This window comes from Leuciscus leuciscus, assembly GCF_965113295.1.
Source record: "Leuciscus leuciscus genome assembly, chromosome: 12".
Taxonomy (NCBI): domain Eukaryota; kingdom Metazoa; phylum Chordata; class Actinopteri; order Cypriniformes; family Leuciscidae; genus Leuciscus; species Leuciscus leuciscus.
Genome location: NC_138736.1, coordinates 15,425,198 through 15,443,941, shown reverse-complemented (window position 1 = coordinate 15,443,941; position 18,744 = coordinate 15,425,198). Strand labels below are relative to the sequence as shown.

The following is an 18,744-nucleotide window of genomic DNA, read 5'->3' as shown; positions in this document are numbered from 1 at the left end:
TGTTTATCATTTATACCAGTAAATCTAGGTGTAGTCCCTACACTCCCAAGGAAACAATAATAGACATTACTAACCAGACATATGAATTAAATTCATGCTTACCTTCCAGCCGAATCGCTCTTGGAACCCTTGTTATCTTCGATTAATAAGGATTAATGTATTGCTCTGTCTTTTGCTCTTAGAACTGTTTGTAAAAGCTGAAGTAAGACTTAACAGTGATTGTCTTTAGAAATAAAAGTTTATTTATACAAAAGATTAAAACACTGGTAGTACAAAAATTAATACTTGTAGCAAATCGAAAAGTAAATGTTACAGGATATAAAACTTCAGCTTATTCAATCTCAACAGGGCAGTCCTGTATGAGTGAATATTACAAAGACTAATTACCTTATCAGCAGTTCAAGCAATTTCGAGTAAATATGAACTCGTTCCCATCCGAGATTTATCAAGTTACAATATTATAGCAGAGCAGTTCAAACCAAAAGAAATTCAGCCAGGATTATACTAGAAGAGATTCGATTCCTCTCTAGGGATGCAATCCGACATCAAAATCAAAAATGCAGCCCTTAACAGTAAAAATGCAGTCATATTTATACAGAACTGGGTTACATTGTTCCAATACAGTTTCTTGGGTTTTTTCCAGAGGAACTCAGTCTCATGACAGAGTCTTGCGACATCAACCATCCATTGTCTCTGAGGGGTTTTTTGGTAACATTGCTGTTTCCCGTATATGGGCATTCTTGCGTCCTTTCCGTCCTCTGCGCTTTGGGCTTCCATGTATGTGTGTGCGTGCATATGTATCCGGAAGTGTGTTTGTACGTTCAAAATACCTATTAAAATTCGCAAATCCTGCCACACCCCCTCCTGGACGTTCAAAAGCACTTTCATTTACAATTCTCCTGTCATTCCCAACACGTTGCTTTCTAATAAAATCCCTTGGGTAAATCACATCCAGTTTATCAATTTTAACCTTAAAAAACATATACCGTAAAGGCATTACGAAATCCATGCAACACTAATGAAACCCATACATTCATTCATTTTCCCGATGGGAGAAACCCATCGTCACTCTTTCGTGCTGGGTCAACAGACTCTCGATGCTCCTGCGGAACCACCGCTGGGACACAGGTTTCCACCTGAACGAGTCCCGATGTCTCGGGGCCTGATCCAATTTTACCAGATCCTCTGGGTAAAGAGCCAGCTCGGAACCACTGTCCGCCAAGCTCTCGTCCAACACCCTCAGCTCCCACCGGGCTTGTGTCAGGCGCCACAGACAGATCTAGTAGATCAAGTACATAAACAATCTGGCCGTTATAACGCGCCTGTTTAGTACAGAACCCCGGAACAACTTTATTATTCCATAGATAGGTTCGAATGTCAACACAGCACGTAGTCCTGGTCACACGTTCCCTGTGCCCAATTAGTAATTCAACTGCCTCATCTAAATTGATGATCAGCCATTTCATTGCAATGATAAATTTCATTGCTTCATAGGTTAAGTAATGAGTGCAGCCTGGATCCGTAAAATTAGCCCCTCGATCATAAAAAGCAAAAAGTCTTCATTTCGGCCATGTAATAACCCTTGGAAAGTATACAAGATTGACATAAGTTTTTAAACTCAAAGCAACCCCGTTTGTGCTTCAGTTTTCAACGGGTAACATTTAACCTTCAGACAGTCATCACACATTTTATATATTTCATGTCCGTTGGCAATTCTCCGCCCATCCGGACCCTATTACAATAACACATCAACTTATGTTATAACAGGCAAATACAGTAACCAAAAGTTCCCAAAAACAAAAATTGCCATCAACTGTAATTCCTAAGTCAAATCTCATTTTCTTGTTATTCAAAAAGAAATAAAAGAAAATAAACTATAATAAATCAAAACATTAAAAATTATCATCAATTTCATACTAGCAGCAGTTTGTTGTTTCCTTTCCTTCCAAATATATATATATATATATTTTAAACAAATCAAAAAGATAGTAAGATAGAGAAAGGGAACATAAAACAATAATTATCAAACCTTCTATGTCCTCCCATAGGAAGGCTGTGTCTGTCATTTAGACAATTGTTGGAAGCCAGGGGGCCCTCCTGACTTACAACAATGTCATTGACTTCGACACATCAAATCTCATGCCGAAAGATCGTTTATAAAAACTTGGTTGTTAACTTGGGTTTAAAAATTTGTAATTAAATCAACATTAAACAAAAACAACCCAACATCACAAGTGAATAAAGAGGGGGTAAAAAATATATATATAAAAAATCTAAAATTAAAAATGTCAATTGACAATATATATTTCCCTTCTTTGTTTTTTTTTTTTTTCAGTTTGTCCATGACAATCATAATAAAATGCCAACAAAATCATAATTATGTTTCGTTTTCTTTTGACTCCACAATCAATCACAAAAATACAAAAAATGAAACAAAATAGTGATCAATCAATTGTTTCAAAATAGAACAAAGTAAATAAATCCCTTCAAATTCTATATGACCACTGTTTTGTCACTGTTTACTTTTTCGTACTTTAATAATACAATAATCTATTCCAGAAAAAAAAATCTAAAATCTGAAACACAAAGGAATAATCATTTATATCCAGAAAAAATAGCAAGAAATAATAACTTTGGTTCATTCACATTTACGGAAGTCCCCGCCATCATTAAGATAATGAAATACAGCATTGCCAAGTTTCCACCAATGGTCTTAAGGCTGTATGTCATCAATAATTTAGAATAATCAAAAACATCTAGGTAAGGAACACAAGTTCCAAACCAGCATTTTTGAGCCAAATCATTTTAATATAGCACTGTGCAAAATTATACACAGCGATGGCCACGGAAAATATCATTACTTCGATAATTTCTCATTCGCCAAATAATCTTATTTGCGCACTCCTCAACAGCTAAGACACTAAATTCAGTAATAACGAATAATCGTTCAATACATTATACTGGCCAAGGCTTAAACACATAAAAACGATTTGTTCGGGCATGCGAATGGTTGATATTCCAGATATCCAATAAGAAATCAACCGTAAATTTATAGAGATAATACACACTATCTCCTTTTGGCGGTTCATCGCAATGCCATGTAGAATTGGTGCCATTGCCTGCCAACGTCTTCAGCTGTTGTTGCGCCCAAAGTTTATCAAGGGATTACACTTCGATCCTTTCCCCATTACCAACTTTGTCTTCAAATGTCCGTAACCTTGCCACGCCATGTGACCCCCTTATAGCCCCTGTCGCTATAATAGGTCACACCTCCGTTTCTGACTCACTGTCAGTTAGTGGAAGCGAGGCCTTCCTGTTCATCACTGAACCAGACACATCCGAAAGTTTCTTGCAAACCAGCCACATTTTGGACGATTTAATAATCATTACCTTTATTACAATTATTGCTATGATAATTGTTAGGCAGATTATACCCATTTTTAGAAAATACCATGATTATACTATTAGGTCCCAAACAGAAAGCGCAAACTCTCTCACGTTATCTACGACCCATAAAATAGCTTTTACTGTATCTCCAATTAACGTAAAAAAGATCCCACACATTTGGTTTGAGTAGTTGCGAATTGTAATCCGATACGTTAATTAACGTCGGTGCCGCCGAAATTCCTTTTGAGAAAATTGTTGACCGGAAAGAAAAAATCCTTTCAATTCAGATTCGCTATCAACTATCCTGATTAGAGAACATTTATATTGTCATAATTTGATTCTTTGCAATTAACATTAATGGAGCATCACTAGTAATTGAACTAATGTCACTCCATTCTTTACTGCTGCCAACCTTCTTTGATCCTATTCTCCTTAGATTTTTTTTTTTCAAAATACATGTTCCTTATCATACATCCAAGTAATATTCGGACTTTCCATAAGTCAAACATCTCAGAGCTTCAATATTGCTCCTCAGTTGGAAACCACAAATATTTGATTTCCTCATCTCGTCTGAATCAAACCTGCCCCAAACCAAAATTCCATCAACTCGACTTTAATCTTTTCTTGATCATTATCTAAATTCTCTGGTCTCAAGCTGTTTCTTGAAAATGGACTAGAAGATCTAACATTAAATTTTAAAGAGGCCATCATTACCCTATAATTACCATACCTTTGTTCCAATTGTTTCAACATTGGTAGATAATACTTGGTACTCTAAAATCCATGAGCTAAATTGTGACTATTTAGACCCATAGTTTAGTTCTTCTTATACGAGATTGAGATTTGGAATATATCCTCATTAGCTCTATACTCAAATTAAACAACCTGCATGTTATCTTACGATTACTGGTTCTATCCAACCCTAATCGCATCACTATGGTTCTTCCAGATGCCTTGATTAGTATGGGTAACTCAGACAACACTAGACCAGCCCATACAATACAAAACAATAGCCGATCTACATTGCCGTTCAGTTATATTTTTTAAACATATTCAATAATACCTGAATGATTCGCTAGCTCCAAAGACAAAACTGGCCGGGTTGCATAACTTAAGGTTATTTGATGAAGTCTACTTCCACCTACCCCATTGGCCCACAAGGTGTCATTGATAGTCCATGTCGTACGTTTGCCTTCTGCTTTCACCATGTCATTATCTGGGTCCTGTAATCCCATCCATTCATGCCATAGCTTAATAATATTAGCACCATGCCCCTCGAAAATTTTATCATCCCAAATCGAGGTATCATTCAAGTAACACACCCATGCGGATGCTGTTTCATAAGCAGACATACATTGCTTGTCAATGTCTCGACATTTCTCGTGATTTTCACACATTCCAATCGGCATAATCAGTTTTTCACATGTCACCCATTCTAATTCCACATAAGCTGGTTTAGGTCTATTTTTGTATACACCTATTATCAATACATATGGGTTTAGGCCCTTAGGCCAATAACTTAGTTGCAATGGGTTCCGGTTATCCACCGTTTATCCCATTTATTCTTACTAATTATAAACTTCGAGCCTGTCGAGGCAGATTTTCCACTCTGCCTACTGCTCTTTCTTTTATCGTCTATTGACAGGGCAATTGATTTTTAATAACTACCCTTGCCAAGCCAAGATCTCTATACCATTGGGACAATTTGTTTAGTTAAACAATCCCAATCATTCATTTTTGATATCCGTAGCAATGGAGTATTCCCTAATCGATATATGACCATAGTAGACATCAAATTAAAAACATCCGAAAGATTATACTTAAGGCCCTGTAATTTGACGTGCGTCCGATTATATCCTTTTAAGTAATTCCATTGTAACCTAGTTTTATTATTAACAATCTTGTCTCCATAAATACTAGGCACCATTGTGGCACTAATACGTTTAGTACCTGTGCAGTTCCAAAATGACTTATCTATATCCTTTATAAATCCTTTAAACATATTCTTTATCATTTTTGGTCCATATTTAGTACCATCAAAATTCACCGTCTGCTTATAACAGATTTTTCTTACAACTTTCTCAACAACAGAACAGGAGGCTACTCCTACCTCATTTGTTTGATTCTCTACTGTGATGCCAAATCCAACTATAAAGAGGCAGACTACCAGAACCATCATTAGGGCCAACAGTAACAGTCCTACTTCACTCCGGTCATGAGGCAATTCCTGATACTTCCCCTTTAGTCCGGTTCCTCTTTTCACCATCCTGTTGCTGAAAAACACAAAAAGATATAGATGCACAAAAACCTCCTAAGCTTTCCCTATCTGATCTATAATCCATGCGGTCATTCTGCTCAGTTTGTTAGGTTTTCTGATAATTGTCCTTTCAACTTTGACCCCCTCTATTGATTTGCCTATACTTACATTTACATTTACATTTACATTTACATTTAGCTGACGCTTTTATCCGAAGCGACTTACAATTGCTATATATGTCAGAGGTCGCACGCCTCTGGAGCAACTAGGGGTTAAGTGTCTTGCTCAGGGACACATTGGTGTCTCACAGTGGATTCGAACCCGGGTCTCTCACACCAAAGGCATGTGTCTTATCCATTGCGCCACCACCACCCCTTAGGTACCATACCATACCATACTTAGGTAATCAGAGGTCATGGTGATAGAAACTTTCACCTGCCATAATTCACTGGTCCTATGTGAATCTAGCTTGACTTTTATTCTTTCTGTCCCTGAGAATGTCTGTTGTGACCTTGCTCTGACAGTCAGTGAGGTTTCCCGTACAAAATGACTATATTCTCTAGCCATGTATATCGGATATTACTCCTGAAAAGACATTTTTGTTATCAATTCAACCAGTAAGTCATTCATATTTATTTCTTTATACATTCCTTCCTCTTTAAACTGAATTGAGTAATCATTGTCATGAAATGGATCCCTTACAACCTTTTTCCAAAGGTTCAAGTCAGTATCTCTTTTCAGTGTTTCCTCTAAAACACTGCCCCTCAACATTGGATCAGAGTCCAATGGCATCGGGCCACCTGAGCTTAGCAGCCTTCCCCACAGAAAGGCTTTCTCGCTATCACAGACTAAAGCCAGGGGATTTATGTCCCATTTACACATAATTTTATCATCAATTAAGCAGCCTAGACTTGTTTCAGTTTTTCTAGACTGCCAAAATTCTTTCAGACTTGTAAGTATTAACAATCGTTTTCCGATCATTAACTTACACCTAGGGCACTTACTTAGTTGCCCTTGGTTGTCTAGAGTGCATCTACACTCTTGACCTCTAAGACTGTACTTTATCTTACAGTCTATGCAAGCTTTACAACCACAATTCCCCGTGGTTAATTCATATTGCCAGACTGACCAGCGTTGTCTGGACAACCGGCACAATCCACAAATGCTCACATCTCCGCCCGCGCACGATCCCATTGATCTGCCGGAAAAATACCACTCAGGTATAATTGTCATTTGGCTTCTAAGCCAATGCTGACTCCGACCTCCCTAGGTCCTTCCCTCCGAGAGGAGCTGACAAATCTCTTGTTTGCCACAGATCACACAGTCAGTAGGTTTCCTACGGATTGTCGCAGTTCCTGCTTCACAATCCTTATGTCACATCTTCACTAAGAAAGAGTCACTAAAGTCTTTACACACTACAACAGTGCCCTCTGCTGGACACTTAGCGTCTGACTGGAAACTTACTTTTGGTCTGTATACCTTACTCATCGTGAATATTAATCTTTGCTCCCCACAAGATTCCTAATTGACCAAATTCGCTTCAAGCCTAACGGTTGTGCTTGAAGTTAATTCAACTAGGCCTACTTTTTCGGTTCTCGTTTTACCACGAAAACGTACTTGTTTTTGTTTTAATATAACTAAAACCTGTTTTGCCCTTTCGACTTAGGGCTTTTGCTTTTGTCGGTCGATTTAGGAATTTGATCAGTCTTCGAAATCCTACAATTAAGGAAATAAGTTCATAAATCTAAATCCCTAAATCTCCTAGATTTAGATTTTTCAAAAAATCAGTCCTTAAACAAAGGTATTGCACGTACAACCAATCCGCTACCCTGTATTTATCCGCTACTCGGATGGTCGGTTTTCAACCGCCTTAATTAAAATAATACCCTGCTTTTTTGCAAAAGGTCTCCACTTCATGGCCAGTTAAGTTATGTCTGTTATCGCCTCGAACTCATTCGTGCGAACCCTGCTATGTTATCAACCTCTTAAGGCTGTTCAGGACAACAGTAGCCTACCTGTCGCCTGTTAAAATGGGTAGATCTCTATAAAGGTAGAGCAGTTATCCACAATAACTAGGAAGTAAGCGTTTTTTCCTTTTTTGTTTTAGAACTAAACTAGTCTAGCGAAATCTGAACTAATTTCAACGTTCTATTTCTCAGTTTTGATTTTTCCCATAATCAATATAAATACTGGTTATAACCTTCCTACAATCAGGGCAATTTAACTTAATTTTCTGATCATTAGTTTTTAAGTTCTGAAATATGTAAGCCCATCTGCTGACAATATTTCGCAACATACGTCGTTGGAGGGTGAAACAGTTTATCATGCAGTTTCTGCAGTAAGTCCCCCTCGCTCTGTTTAGTGATCGCTCGTATGCGGATGTATTGGTCAAATTCCTTGTTCCCAACTGCCGCAGGCGTTGTCCTGTATTCTGTGGCTAGACTTATGCAATACTTTCGGTTTCACAACCTTGTAATTTTCGCTTATGCTCCTCCACAGTTCCACCTGACGGTTTGCCTTTAGCGTTATAGAAACTATTCTGTTCCCACCTATCCAGGTGTTCAACCAATCATAGCTAAACAAAACCACTGTCCGTTATTAACAAACAGTCCATGTGGTTATTTTCTTTAATAAATAACAATGCCTTCTCTACCGCTGTGACTTCAGCTTCCTGTGCACTTTTGTCATCTTCTATCTTCCTTTTTCTCTGTGGATAATTTGACCTCTCTGCTTAACAAGGAAGCCCCACCATGTTTGTCCTTTATCTGAACTTCCGTCAGTAAAGTAGCACAAATGTGCTTGATTTATTATGGTCTTTTTCTCCTTTTTAGGAGTTTTAACATGTCTAAATTCTATCTGATTGTCACAGATTAGCCTCATTTAATCCATTTAGACCAGGTAAAAGTGTGAATGCGCTTATTTTCATTCACTAAATTATTTTGCTAATAATTCTATTCCTTCACGTTTAGCAATGACTATTACTAATTTTTCTGCAGCCAATGATTTAATAATCAGCAAATTTCTAGCTACCATAGCTAATATATCTACAGGTAACACATTTTCCTGTCTTTTTTGGTTATCTGGGTTTTTTTTATTTATTTTTTATGAGATCCTCTTTAGTTGATTTTAGCCAAAATCTTATCATCATTTAAACCATTTGTCGCGTTTCTTGCATTAATTAAATATCTGTTTAATAAAGCCTCTATTAATTAAATATTACCCCTTTTCTAGATAATTCTCTTTATTGTTTCTTTTATCTCTTCATACACGGATTTATTTATCAGATATTGATTTTGCAGAACCTGAATTCCTCTCATTACGGTATATTCATATTTATCTGATAGTTTTCCACAATCATTATTGCTTATATTTTTCAAGTAATTTTTCTAACTAGTTTTTGTCAATAGGGTCTTGTTTTATAACCCTATTATTTCCTGAATCCAGGCCGACTTTTTTAGGCCATCTGATTGTTTCATCATTATCAGTATCTTTTTCCTTAATTTATTTAATTAGAATGTTGTCATTTAGACGCATTAAAGTTGTGCTGTAACTATACACTGCAATCCTTCCCAGGAATATCTATCTCTGGTCACTGATTTCATTTTATTACTGAAACCTTAATCATTATATTCACCTTCAAATTTTATCGCTCCGTTAGGAACTTTCGTTACACTGGATACCTTTTCTAGGTTATCTAACATAAATTTGATTCCCTTTTATTGGACATGTAATCCTTATTTTTTGTCTCCCCATGTCAGAGGCAGTGGGATTATACTTCCCTACTTCTAGTTTTCGGTTCTGCTATTTTGTTTCGTTTGTTTATGTGGGCTTGTTTCTGCTCTTCAGTCAGTTTTGCCCATTCTTTAGGCTCTATAAATTTAGTTCCTTTTCCGGTCTTCTTAGCTGGCCTAACCTGGGGTTTTAACTTTTTATATAAAGTTTCAGGATGTTCATACCTTACTGTCCTAGCCTCATTTTTATCCTTCGATTTACTTTTAGTTTTCTGATAGGCAGTTTCCCGTTTCATCCTATCCCCCTCTATTGGTTTATTTATGTTTTGGCCTAAGCTTTCTCTGGTCCTATTACTTCTAACCGTTTCCCTGTCATATAGGTCCGCTAAACTAGACATTTCTGACCAGTTGGTAACTGTGGCTAGCCTTTTAAGTCTAGCTAAATCTCCTCCATTTGTCCACCCTTGGGGGGCTTTCTCGGAAAGACATGGCCATCAGCCTCTGGTTTTAACCACTTCTGTCTTTTTCCGTAATTCAGTCTCCTTATCTATACCTATCCCTTTGGAATGGTATGCATTAAGGTTTTCTAGTTTCATGGATATTCCTGTATGATATTTAATCATCAGTCTTACCAGGCTAGTTGAGGCACCTAGGGTTTTCCCCAGATCAGCCACCATTTTTGCCTTAATCATATTGTTATCTTTTGCCCCTTTGAATTTCATATTTTGTAGGAGCTGGATGACTGTAAAACGGTCTTCCTTAATCTGTCTAGCTGGACCGCGCCTAGGTTTAGGGACCACTTTTTCTTCATATTCAAATTCTGACTGTGTCCTCTCCTTTTTAACTGACAAGGGCTTCTTAGAGCACCTGCTTTCTTTTCTCTTTATCAGAGTCTGAGGTGTATGAGCTGGAGGAAGAATCAGAAGGTTCCCCTCCCTTTTTCAACCTCTCGTCTATACTCTTTCCTTGCTAGATCTCTGTTACTAAAAGGGGAAGGTGATACTTCCTTTTTTTCTTTTAGGTGCTTTCTACGGTTTTCTTGGAACTCTACCCTTATTGATGGGAGGAAACCTTGCTATGCGTGGCCTCCCATAATTTTCACAAGCCTTTCATCATTGGTACATATCTAATAAAATATAACACAATGTGTTTTGCATTTGATCTAGCTGTTCTGCTAACATGTGACATTTTACTTTTTTGCTGGTTCCCGGCATATTTAGGATATCATTAGCAGTAAGTTCATAAACAAACTGCATTACTTCTGCTCTGGCCCCTTGAGTGCTGTTGAATGTGAATTCACTGAATTAAGCACTTGACCAGTGCAAGTTAGAAATGTTCTACCGCCCCTGGTATTATTTTCTCTTTTATGCGAGCTGTTTTTCCATTCTTTAGACGGGCTTCCAGATTTTGTTAGCACTATCTCTGCGAGGTATTTTCTCGTCTTCTGTACTTTCTGAGCCGAAACTATGATCAGGCTCTCTACCTATCTGCACTTTGGGTTTATTATCGTTTAACTCTCTCCCTGTTGAAGCTTTGTACGATCTAAACCCTGTCTCTCTTATTTCCCCTGATATTTCCCCTGTCATCAGGGATCTGAACCCGGTTACGACATCTTTGTGTTTAGGAATCGTTCCCGTTTCTAAGAGCATTTTTTCATAGTTTTTATCTATTTGACCATAGTCACATCCTGAGGCCCCTTCCATTTCAGTGTACTCTGAAGGGGTGGGGGATTCAACTGTGATCAGAGCTTCCTGATCAGTAACGCCGTTTCTAGTTACTCTTATGTCTATTCCTTTAACAATTGGTACGGTGGTATCACCGTCCCCAATTTCTACAGTAACCTTTTTACTTCGACTTTTACTGCTAACGACTTGGACTAGTTTACTTAATCCAGCTTCATAAGAGGTGTATAAAGTATCGTCAGTAGCCAGTAGTTCTTCATTGCCTACTTGCCCTGCTTTTTTTTTGTTTTGTTTTTTTTGTCTTGTTTAGTTGATCTTGTGGGAGCAAAATTATATTAGTTATTCTCTCCATGACTGTGTGAATCTGGCTTCTCCTCTGAGGATTTTGGTAACTATCTCTTTATATGAGGTTTCTAAATGGGTACTCTATGGTCCCACAGCGCTGCCCTCGAGATCTCTTGTTACCTCTGTCGTGCCTAACCATAGAACTTTATCTCAGGCGTCCCCGTGATACTTTCTATGGTTAGGAGGAAGTATCTGTTCCTGTAACTTCCTCAAAGCACTATGGAGACATTATTTTGCATTTGGATTTAGCCGTCGTCTTAGTACTTAAACTATTATTCCCTTAGGTTCTTGTGGGTATTATTGGGCAATTAGAAATTGACCCGATCCCGGACGAGCCCCCATGTGGTGAGATCTGGTATTGCTCTCACGTTCCTGATTAACCCCTAGTATCACTGTGTCTAGGTGATCTTTTGCTGTCAGGTCAGAATAGGAATTATTCCCTCAACTTGCTTGTTTATCATTTATACCAGTAAATCTAGGTGTAGTCCCTACACTCCCAAGGAAACAATAATAGACATTACTAACCAGACATATGAATTAAATTCATGCTTACCTTCCAGCCGAATCGCTCTTGGAACCCTTGTTATCTTCGATTAATAAGGATTAATGTATTGCTCTGTCTTTTGCTCTTAGAACTGTTTGTAAAAGCTGAAGTAAGACTTAACAGTGATTGTCTTTAGAAATAAAAGTTTATTTATACAAAAGATTAAAACACTGGTAGTACAAAAATTAATACTTGTAGCAAATCGAAAAGTAAATGTTACAGGATATAAAACTTCAGCTTATTCAATCTCAACAGGGCAGTCCTGTATGAGTGAATATTACAAAGACTAATTACCTTATCAGCAGTTCAAGCAATTTCGAGTAAATATGAACTCGTTCCCATCCGAGATTTATCAAGTTACAATATTATAGCAGAGCAGTTCAAACCAAAAGAAATTCAGCCAGGATTATACTAGAAGAGATTCGATTCCTCTCTAGGGATGCAATCCGACATCAAAATCAAAAATGCAGCCCTTAACAGTAAAAATGCAGTCATATTTATACAGAACTGGGTTACATTGTTCCAATACAGTTTCTTGGGTTTTTTCCAGAGGAACTCAGTCTCATGACAGAGTCTTGCGACATCAACCATCCATTGTCTCTGAGGGGTTTTTTGGTAACATTGCTGTTTCCCGTATATGGGCATTCTTGCGTCCTTTCCGTCCTCTGCGCTTTGGGCTTCCATGTATGTGTGTGCGTGCATATGTATCCGGAAGTGTGTTTGTACGTTCAAAATACCTATTAAAATTCGCAAATCCTGCCACAATATATATATTTTATATATATAAAGTCCCACTTTATATAGGTTTCTATAACTAATATGTACTTACATCCAAAAAATAAGTACAGTGATCACTACTGATGTCACACTTATATGTGCATGTGCTTCATGAAAAATTTAAAGGACTTTATTGCAAAAGGTGTCTCATTAAGTTTATATGATTTATATTCAAATTAATAATTCTATTCAAATAACCACAAACAATGATATAGTATGCCTCCAGGAAGAAGGTTTTAAATACAGATATTTTGCAGTACAGCTGTCAGTTTTAGCAGTTTTGGGAAGTTTTTCTACCCAAAAAGTAAATAAATCACACAAATCAGATTTTTTGAATGCTTTAATAAAACAAAATACAAAGACAAGTAATTGGAATAAAAAATAAAAAAAAGAGCAAAGTTTATACTTAAGCATTTTAAGCATTTGATTATCAGGAAGCGTTGCAAGATTATGGCTTTAATGCATAAGGCCTGATTTGAGATCCTACTAAAATCCTACAGCTGTATCTGTTTTCCATAAGCGCTCTCAAATTTATTTGAGAAGTTGTGAGCTGATTCAAGCCTGGGCATGTCTTTAACCAGAACACCATTTCTTGAGCTGAAAATGTCAGCCAGAGGGGAAGCCATTGGAGAAGGTTTGTGTTCATTACACTGTGGGCCATTTAGACTGGGAGCACACTTCACTTCATAGGTTAAAAAGAAGGTGCCATATTTAAAAACACAAGCCTCATGCACAACTCCACTTCTAAGTTTAAAAGAGCATGTACCAAGGAGGTCGCTGTTCCAGTAGCTGTCTGCATCATACACTTCAAAAGTTAGTTTATTGGCCATGCTAATCTTAATAGGAACAAACTCAAATGTTTCTGGCCAACGTGGATTGTCATTATTATCAATAATCTCAGTGCGCTTGTTTTGTGTGCCATATTTAACTAATACAGTGCCATCTGTTTGAGTTCTTACATCTCCATACAGACCTTTGGCTCTAAGGTTGTAGACTTTCAGGGTGGCAAGTCCTTTTTCAGGTGGACAACAGTTAGACTTTATAATTTGACTACTTACACAAACACAAGCACATCGGTCTCTTGCACTGCACTTCCTGCCAGTCTTGCAAGACTCTGAGCAAACCTTCATGAGGGCATTTTTTATTATGTATTCTTCAACAGCTCTCTTCAGTCCTTTCCTGGCAGGGTGTTTTTTACTCAGTAAGAAATGTAGGGGTTTCAGAGAGTAGTGCACAATGTCAGGGAGGCTCTTCAAAGACTCAAGCCAGGTCTTAAGGGAATTTGGGTGTGATGAACCAGCAAAAAGCAGATCTTCTCCATTGATGTTTCCTCCGATAATCTCTGTCTGACGCTCACTGAACATGGTGCTGAACTTTTGATTTGTGCCCATCTTCTTTTTCAGTTCTTTACAAAAATGGCTCTCTACCTTCACAGTTGCTACACTGTATGAACCAGAGGCTTCTACATCCAAACAGTCTTTCACTGCAGTTTCTGTAAGCCCACTCACTGTTGCCTGACATGTTTTGATGGCTGTTATGGCTTTCATTTTCCCCCCTAACTTGACACCTGTGGTAAAGTGAGTGCCATATGTGGTGATCAGGTTGCGGTAGGCGTCTGGATCGTAGGATGCAGGGAGTGATTTAATTTCTTCAAGAAACTCTGCATGAAGAGGAGGCTTTTTAGCTAGACGATATCTGTAAATAAAGAGTTAATACGTTTGAATTCAGTGGAATCAAAGAGGGAGCAAATTACAATTAATCTTTTTTTTTGTCATTCTATGAGGAAAAGCAACCCAACTCTCTCACCCGTAAAAGCTGCATGCAACTTCATGTTTGGTGAAACTGTATTTGTCTTCTTTTGATTTTGTCATTGCAAATTTCGCTTCCCTGGAATGAGTGCTTCCGACTGCAGCTCCAACAGCCTTCACATCTAAACCAACTTTCCAGCTGACTGAGAGCGCTGATGATGAATCATTGACCAGTGCTTCACTTGATTCAAAGATCTGACTGGAGACTTTCATTGAACACTTTGGCAAGGTCCTCCAGAACACAACTGCTGCTGGTAGCTTCTGTTTTATTCCATTCATGTAATTGTTTTTGCGCATTTTACAAGTGCTGTTTCCTAAATCCCATTTCTCCATGTTGATCACGTAAGATCCTTTTCGCTCCATGGTCACAACATCAAATCCCTCTCCAGCAAGATTGTACCCTGGAACAAAGGGAGCATCCTCACACTCTTTTGGTGCACCTATGTCATCCTCTCCAGAAGTGGTCATGAGAAGCAATGCCCAGAAAACAACAAGGTAAATCTGGAACTGCCCCATCATCTGTAGTGAGATAAGTCAAATCATTATTGAGATTATTGTGAAAATTAACATCACTTAACAAGAACGATAGTCTAGAATTGTAACAATAATATCTTCATAAAATTTGCAATATTGTTAAAACAAATACAAAATTAAAAAAAGGATGTTAAGCACAAGCAGTAATTGTCTCTTTAAAATGATAATATGATTAATTGAATTAATTTTTTCAGTTACCTACCAGTAAATGTGGAGGTGAGATAATCAAATATAAGTTATACTGTAGGTTGTCTCTCTAACCTGTCGATGGTTGATTGGTTGTGGGTGTCAAAGCTTTGTAGTGCAAAGTATCATATACCATGACGTGGCTGTGACAAATCTTCTAATATTAGTTTAACACATTGCCTGGGCTGAACAATGCTATAAATATGTTCTGTGAACAAAGAAGAACATTTTAATTTCAAGTTATCAGATGTGACAAAAATCTCTGCAAATGGATGGCAGTGTTACAAAGAAGACGAACAGTTATGCTTAAGAGTTGCATACAAGATTATCTGTTCTATTATTCCTTTACATTATAATTTTAATTAATAATGTAATGCTAATTCATGAAAAAAAAGGTATGATGACACTGGATTAGATTGTGAAGATACATAAAAAGGGAAGTTCCTGATAAATTAAAGAGAGCCATAATATCTTAAAATGATTTCAGCCCTTTGTCATCATAAATGTCACCAAATCAATTTACTTTACATTCAACCCATTGTGGACAATGAATTGGTTTCTTTCCTGATAAAAACATATTATTATGGAACAAAGGTGAATGACGGCTTTATTTTTCTGGTCACCGTTCTCCAAGTAGAAAGTGGGTGATAACTAGAACATAATGTAGAGTCTTTATCTTTTTAAGCAGAAGAGATATAATAGCCATGTTCATATTTTCCGGAAAGGATCCTTGATCAATTGAATATTGCATCATGTCTAGCATAGATGAACCCAACTAGGCCCAGAAGGTCAAGTAGAACTCAACTGGTATGCCATCTAGGCCTGAGGATTTCCCCTTGCTCATTCCTCTGACCGATGATTCTAATTCAACAAGTGATATAGATCTAGCTAAGAACACAGAGTCTGATTCTGACAGATGCGGAAGAGTAAGAGTAGATAAAAAGGAAGTATGGTGTAGGTTCGCATTTAGAATTAGAGCTGTATAGTTCACAATAAAAGGAACTTTTATTTTCTATTAAGTAGTCTTAAAGCCAATAAATGGCTAGGTCTGCTACCATGAAAATAATAGTTTTGTCTGGGTCTTTGTATAAGAAATTCAGCACTGTATCTAAATTAATTTCTTTCCTAACAGTTTTTTTTTATTTTCTCTGGGGTCTCCACCTTGTTCAGCTCCACCTCCATTGGTCGGCTCCCAGGCTCTGTGTCTCGTCTGCTTACCACTGCAATAGTGCTGACACTTACATTGTATTCAAGGAAAACAATTTATCACTTCAGGCATTCTGGGAATTAAACCCAAGACCTTGGTGTTACTGCCTCCACTTTCTAATGTTTGAGCTACAGGAATGTACAAAATATGTAAAATTCATATTTTCCCCTTTTGTTATTATTTTGAAGAATGTCTTACAACAATATTTTACCCTTAGGGGTACAACAGCTTTTTATGGGGAAGTCCTCTCAAAAGGACGTCCATGTAGCCTACCTTATTTAACATCAGGCGATGGTCTGTATAATCAGGATGCAGAGCTTCCCCCATTTTGGCAAATTAAAGTTTATGGATAAATGCATATATTGCACTGGAGACTGACATTAATTACTTAGGCCCCCTAAATTTGACCGAAATCAATGATTATTGTTCAATTGGAATGGTGTTTTTGTTGGGCAGTGCACTACTGGCATATCTAATGTAGTGTGTTTACCTTAAAAAATACAATACTTTAAATTTGAGACAGTATATATGGTTCATTTTCACTGTACATAGATTTAGGGGAGTGCAGGATGAAAAAAAAAGCATGCAAAAGTGTTCATTCAAATAGGCTGATAAGATAAACGTTCACAGACCAAAATGCTAATTCTGTGGAGTAGTTTTGACAGAATATGTGGTAAAAAAATAAATAAAAAAAAAGTGATGGGTGTCTACTCATACTGTGAAAATTTGCTGTGGTGAATTTGTTCATTACAGTACTGAATTAAGAAATCTTAGGTCTGTTCGCCTGTGACCATCCTAGCTTAATGTCTAAATGCAAATTAAGACAGATCAGGCTTAGCAACAGTTGCAAGAAGCCTATAAGTCTATACTCAACGGACAAGAACTGCCTTTAAAACATACTGTATACTGTAGGCATTTTACAGTACAAGAGAAAAGGAAATGTATTCAGACCACATAGTTTTGTGTGTGTGTGTGTGTGTGTGTGTGTGTGTGTGTGTGTGTGTGTGTGTGTGTGTGTGTGTGTGGTGAAGACAAAGATCTCATGAGAACCTACACTGTGATAAAAAAAACAAAAACAAAGTATTTACATGTAACCTTATTCAGCACTGTTTTTAAAACAGATATAACAATATTAAAAGACCTGATCATCTTTCTGTAGTTGCGTTGTTTTTTTTCTCAGAAAGTCTTTACAGTAAAACAGATTTGTTAATATTTGTGTTGCACAGTGACATCTGATTCTAAGGGACTGTTCGTTTTTTATTTAATGGGCTACCGGAGGAGTTTTGAGATCTGTAGTCAAAATAGACTTGACCCTCCCTTCGCCAGCAATACATTTTTCTATGACCCTCCAAAATGATTGTGAAAAAAAGGCATGACCCTCCCCGATAATTTATTGATTACTTCTGTACTGGTTTGCGCTTGGCAAAGATGTTCAGATAGCAGTGCAGAAGCAGCACGCGCTATAGTGCTTTCACATATGCTGCGTTTGCAGTGCGTAACTGATCCACGGCTGTACCACAAACACATACTCACTATTTTTATTTCAAATCCAGAAGTTATATCCAACTTTTATTAAAAAAAAGTTTTGTCAGCATTGCGATTCTCTTTGTACACATATACAGTACACTCTAGTATTCACGTTTAAACACAGTTTAAACAACGTATTATTCAATGCATTAGACTACTTCTATATTAAGTTGCTCAAGCAAGTGGTAAAATATTTAACCATGTACTTGTATTAAAATCGCAAACATTTTTAATTAAAACTTAAAATTTACAAAAACAGCCGACTCTCATGCCTTTTCTTTTGCATTTAAATTTTAATGCAATAAATCTTGCATGTCACAAAGAACTGTAGTTTCCCTTGCTTTACCCCGGTCTTAAAGTAAATAGATGACTGTCAAAAATAGTAGTATTTAATTAAATACATTTATGGTGAGATTACTACATTTTATTTAATTAAATGGTGAGATTATTATATTTTCATGTCAATCTGTGTTCATTTTGACCACGAACCATGCGCTGTCACTTTAATTCAGCGCGTGCAGCACAGCAAAAATAGACTCGGTGAGGAAATGATCGCTGCGTTGCTGTATACGCATCACACCTGAAAAGCATTGCCGGACCTCACGCTCCAAAGCGTAGTGTGAAAGCTCTGTAGGCCTATGTGTGAAACGGGTGGGCGTAATCTCTGATCTCTCATCTTACACATCACACTCCACTGTTATGGTGGCCATTTCAGTAGATTTACTCACTAACATTGTTGTGGAAACACAATAAGCATGG

General features: G+C 37.3%; 1 protein-coding gene and 1 long non-coding RNA gene across 2 annotated transcripts; one reads left to right on the top strand and one right to left on the bottom strand.

The window, feature by feature from the left end:
- Positions 1 to 219: 219 nt before the first annotated feature.
- Positions 220 to 15,416, bottom strand: LOC309510526 (perforin-1-like). Its single transcript, XM_082185342.1, has 3 exons — positions 15,268 to 15,416; positions 14,530 to 15,050; positions 220 to 14,418 (listed from the first exon to the last, which is right to left on the bottom strand). The coding sequence occupies exons 2-3, from the start codon at positions 15,048 to 15,050 to the stop codon at positions 13,218 to 13,220; spliced, it is 1,722 nt and encodes a 573-aa protein (XP_082041468.1). The 5' UTR covers positions 15,268 to 15,416; the 3' UTR covers positions 220 to 13,217.
- On the top strand, positions 14,896 to 17,608 carry LOC309510545. The gene is made up of 2 exons (XR_014210390.1): positions 14,896 to 15,026; positions 16,384 to 17,608. It is a non-coding gene; the product is annotated as an uncharacterized lncRNA (long non-coding RNA).
- The last annotated feature ends 1,136 nt before the right edge of the window (positions 17,609 to 18,744 follow it).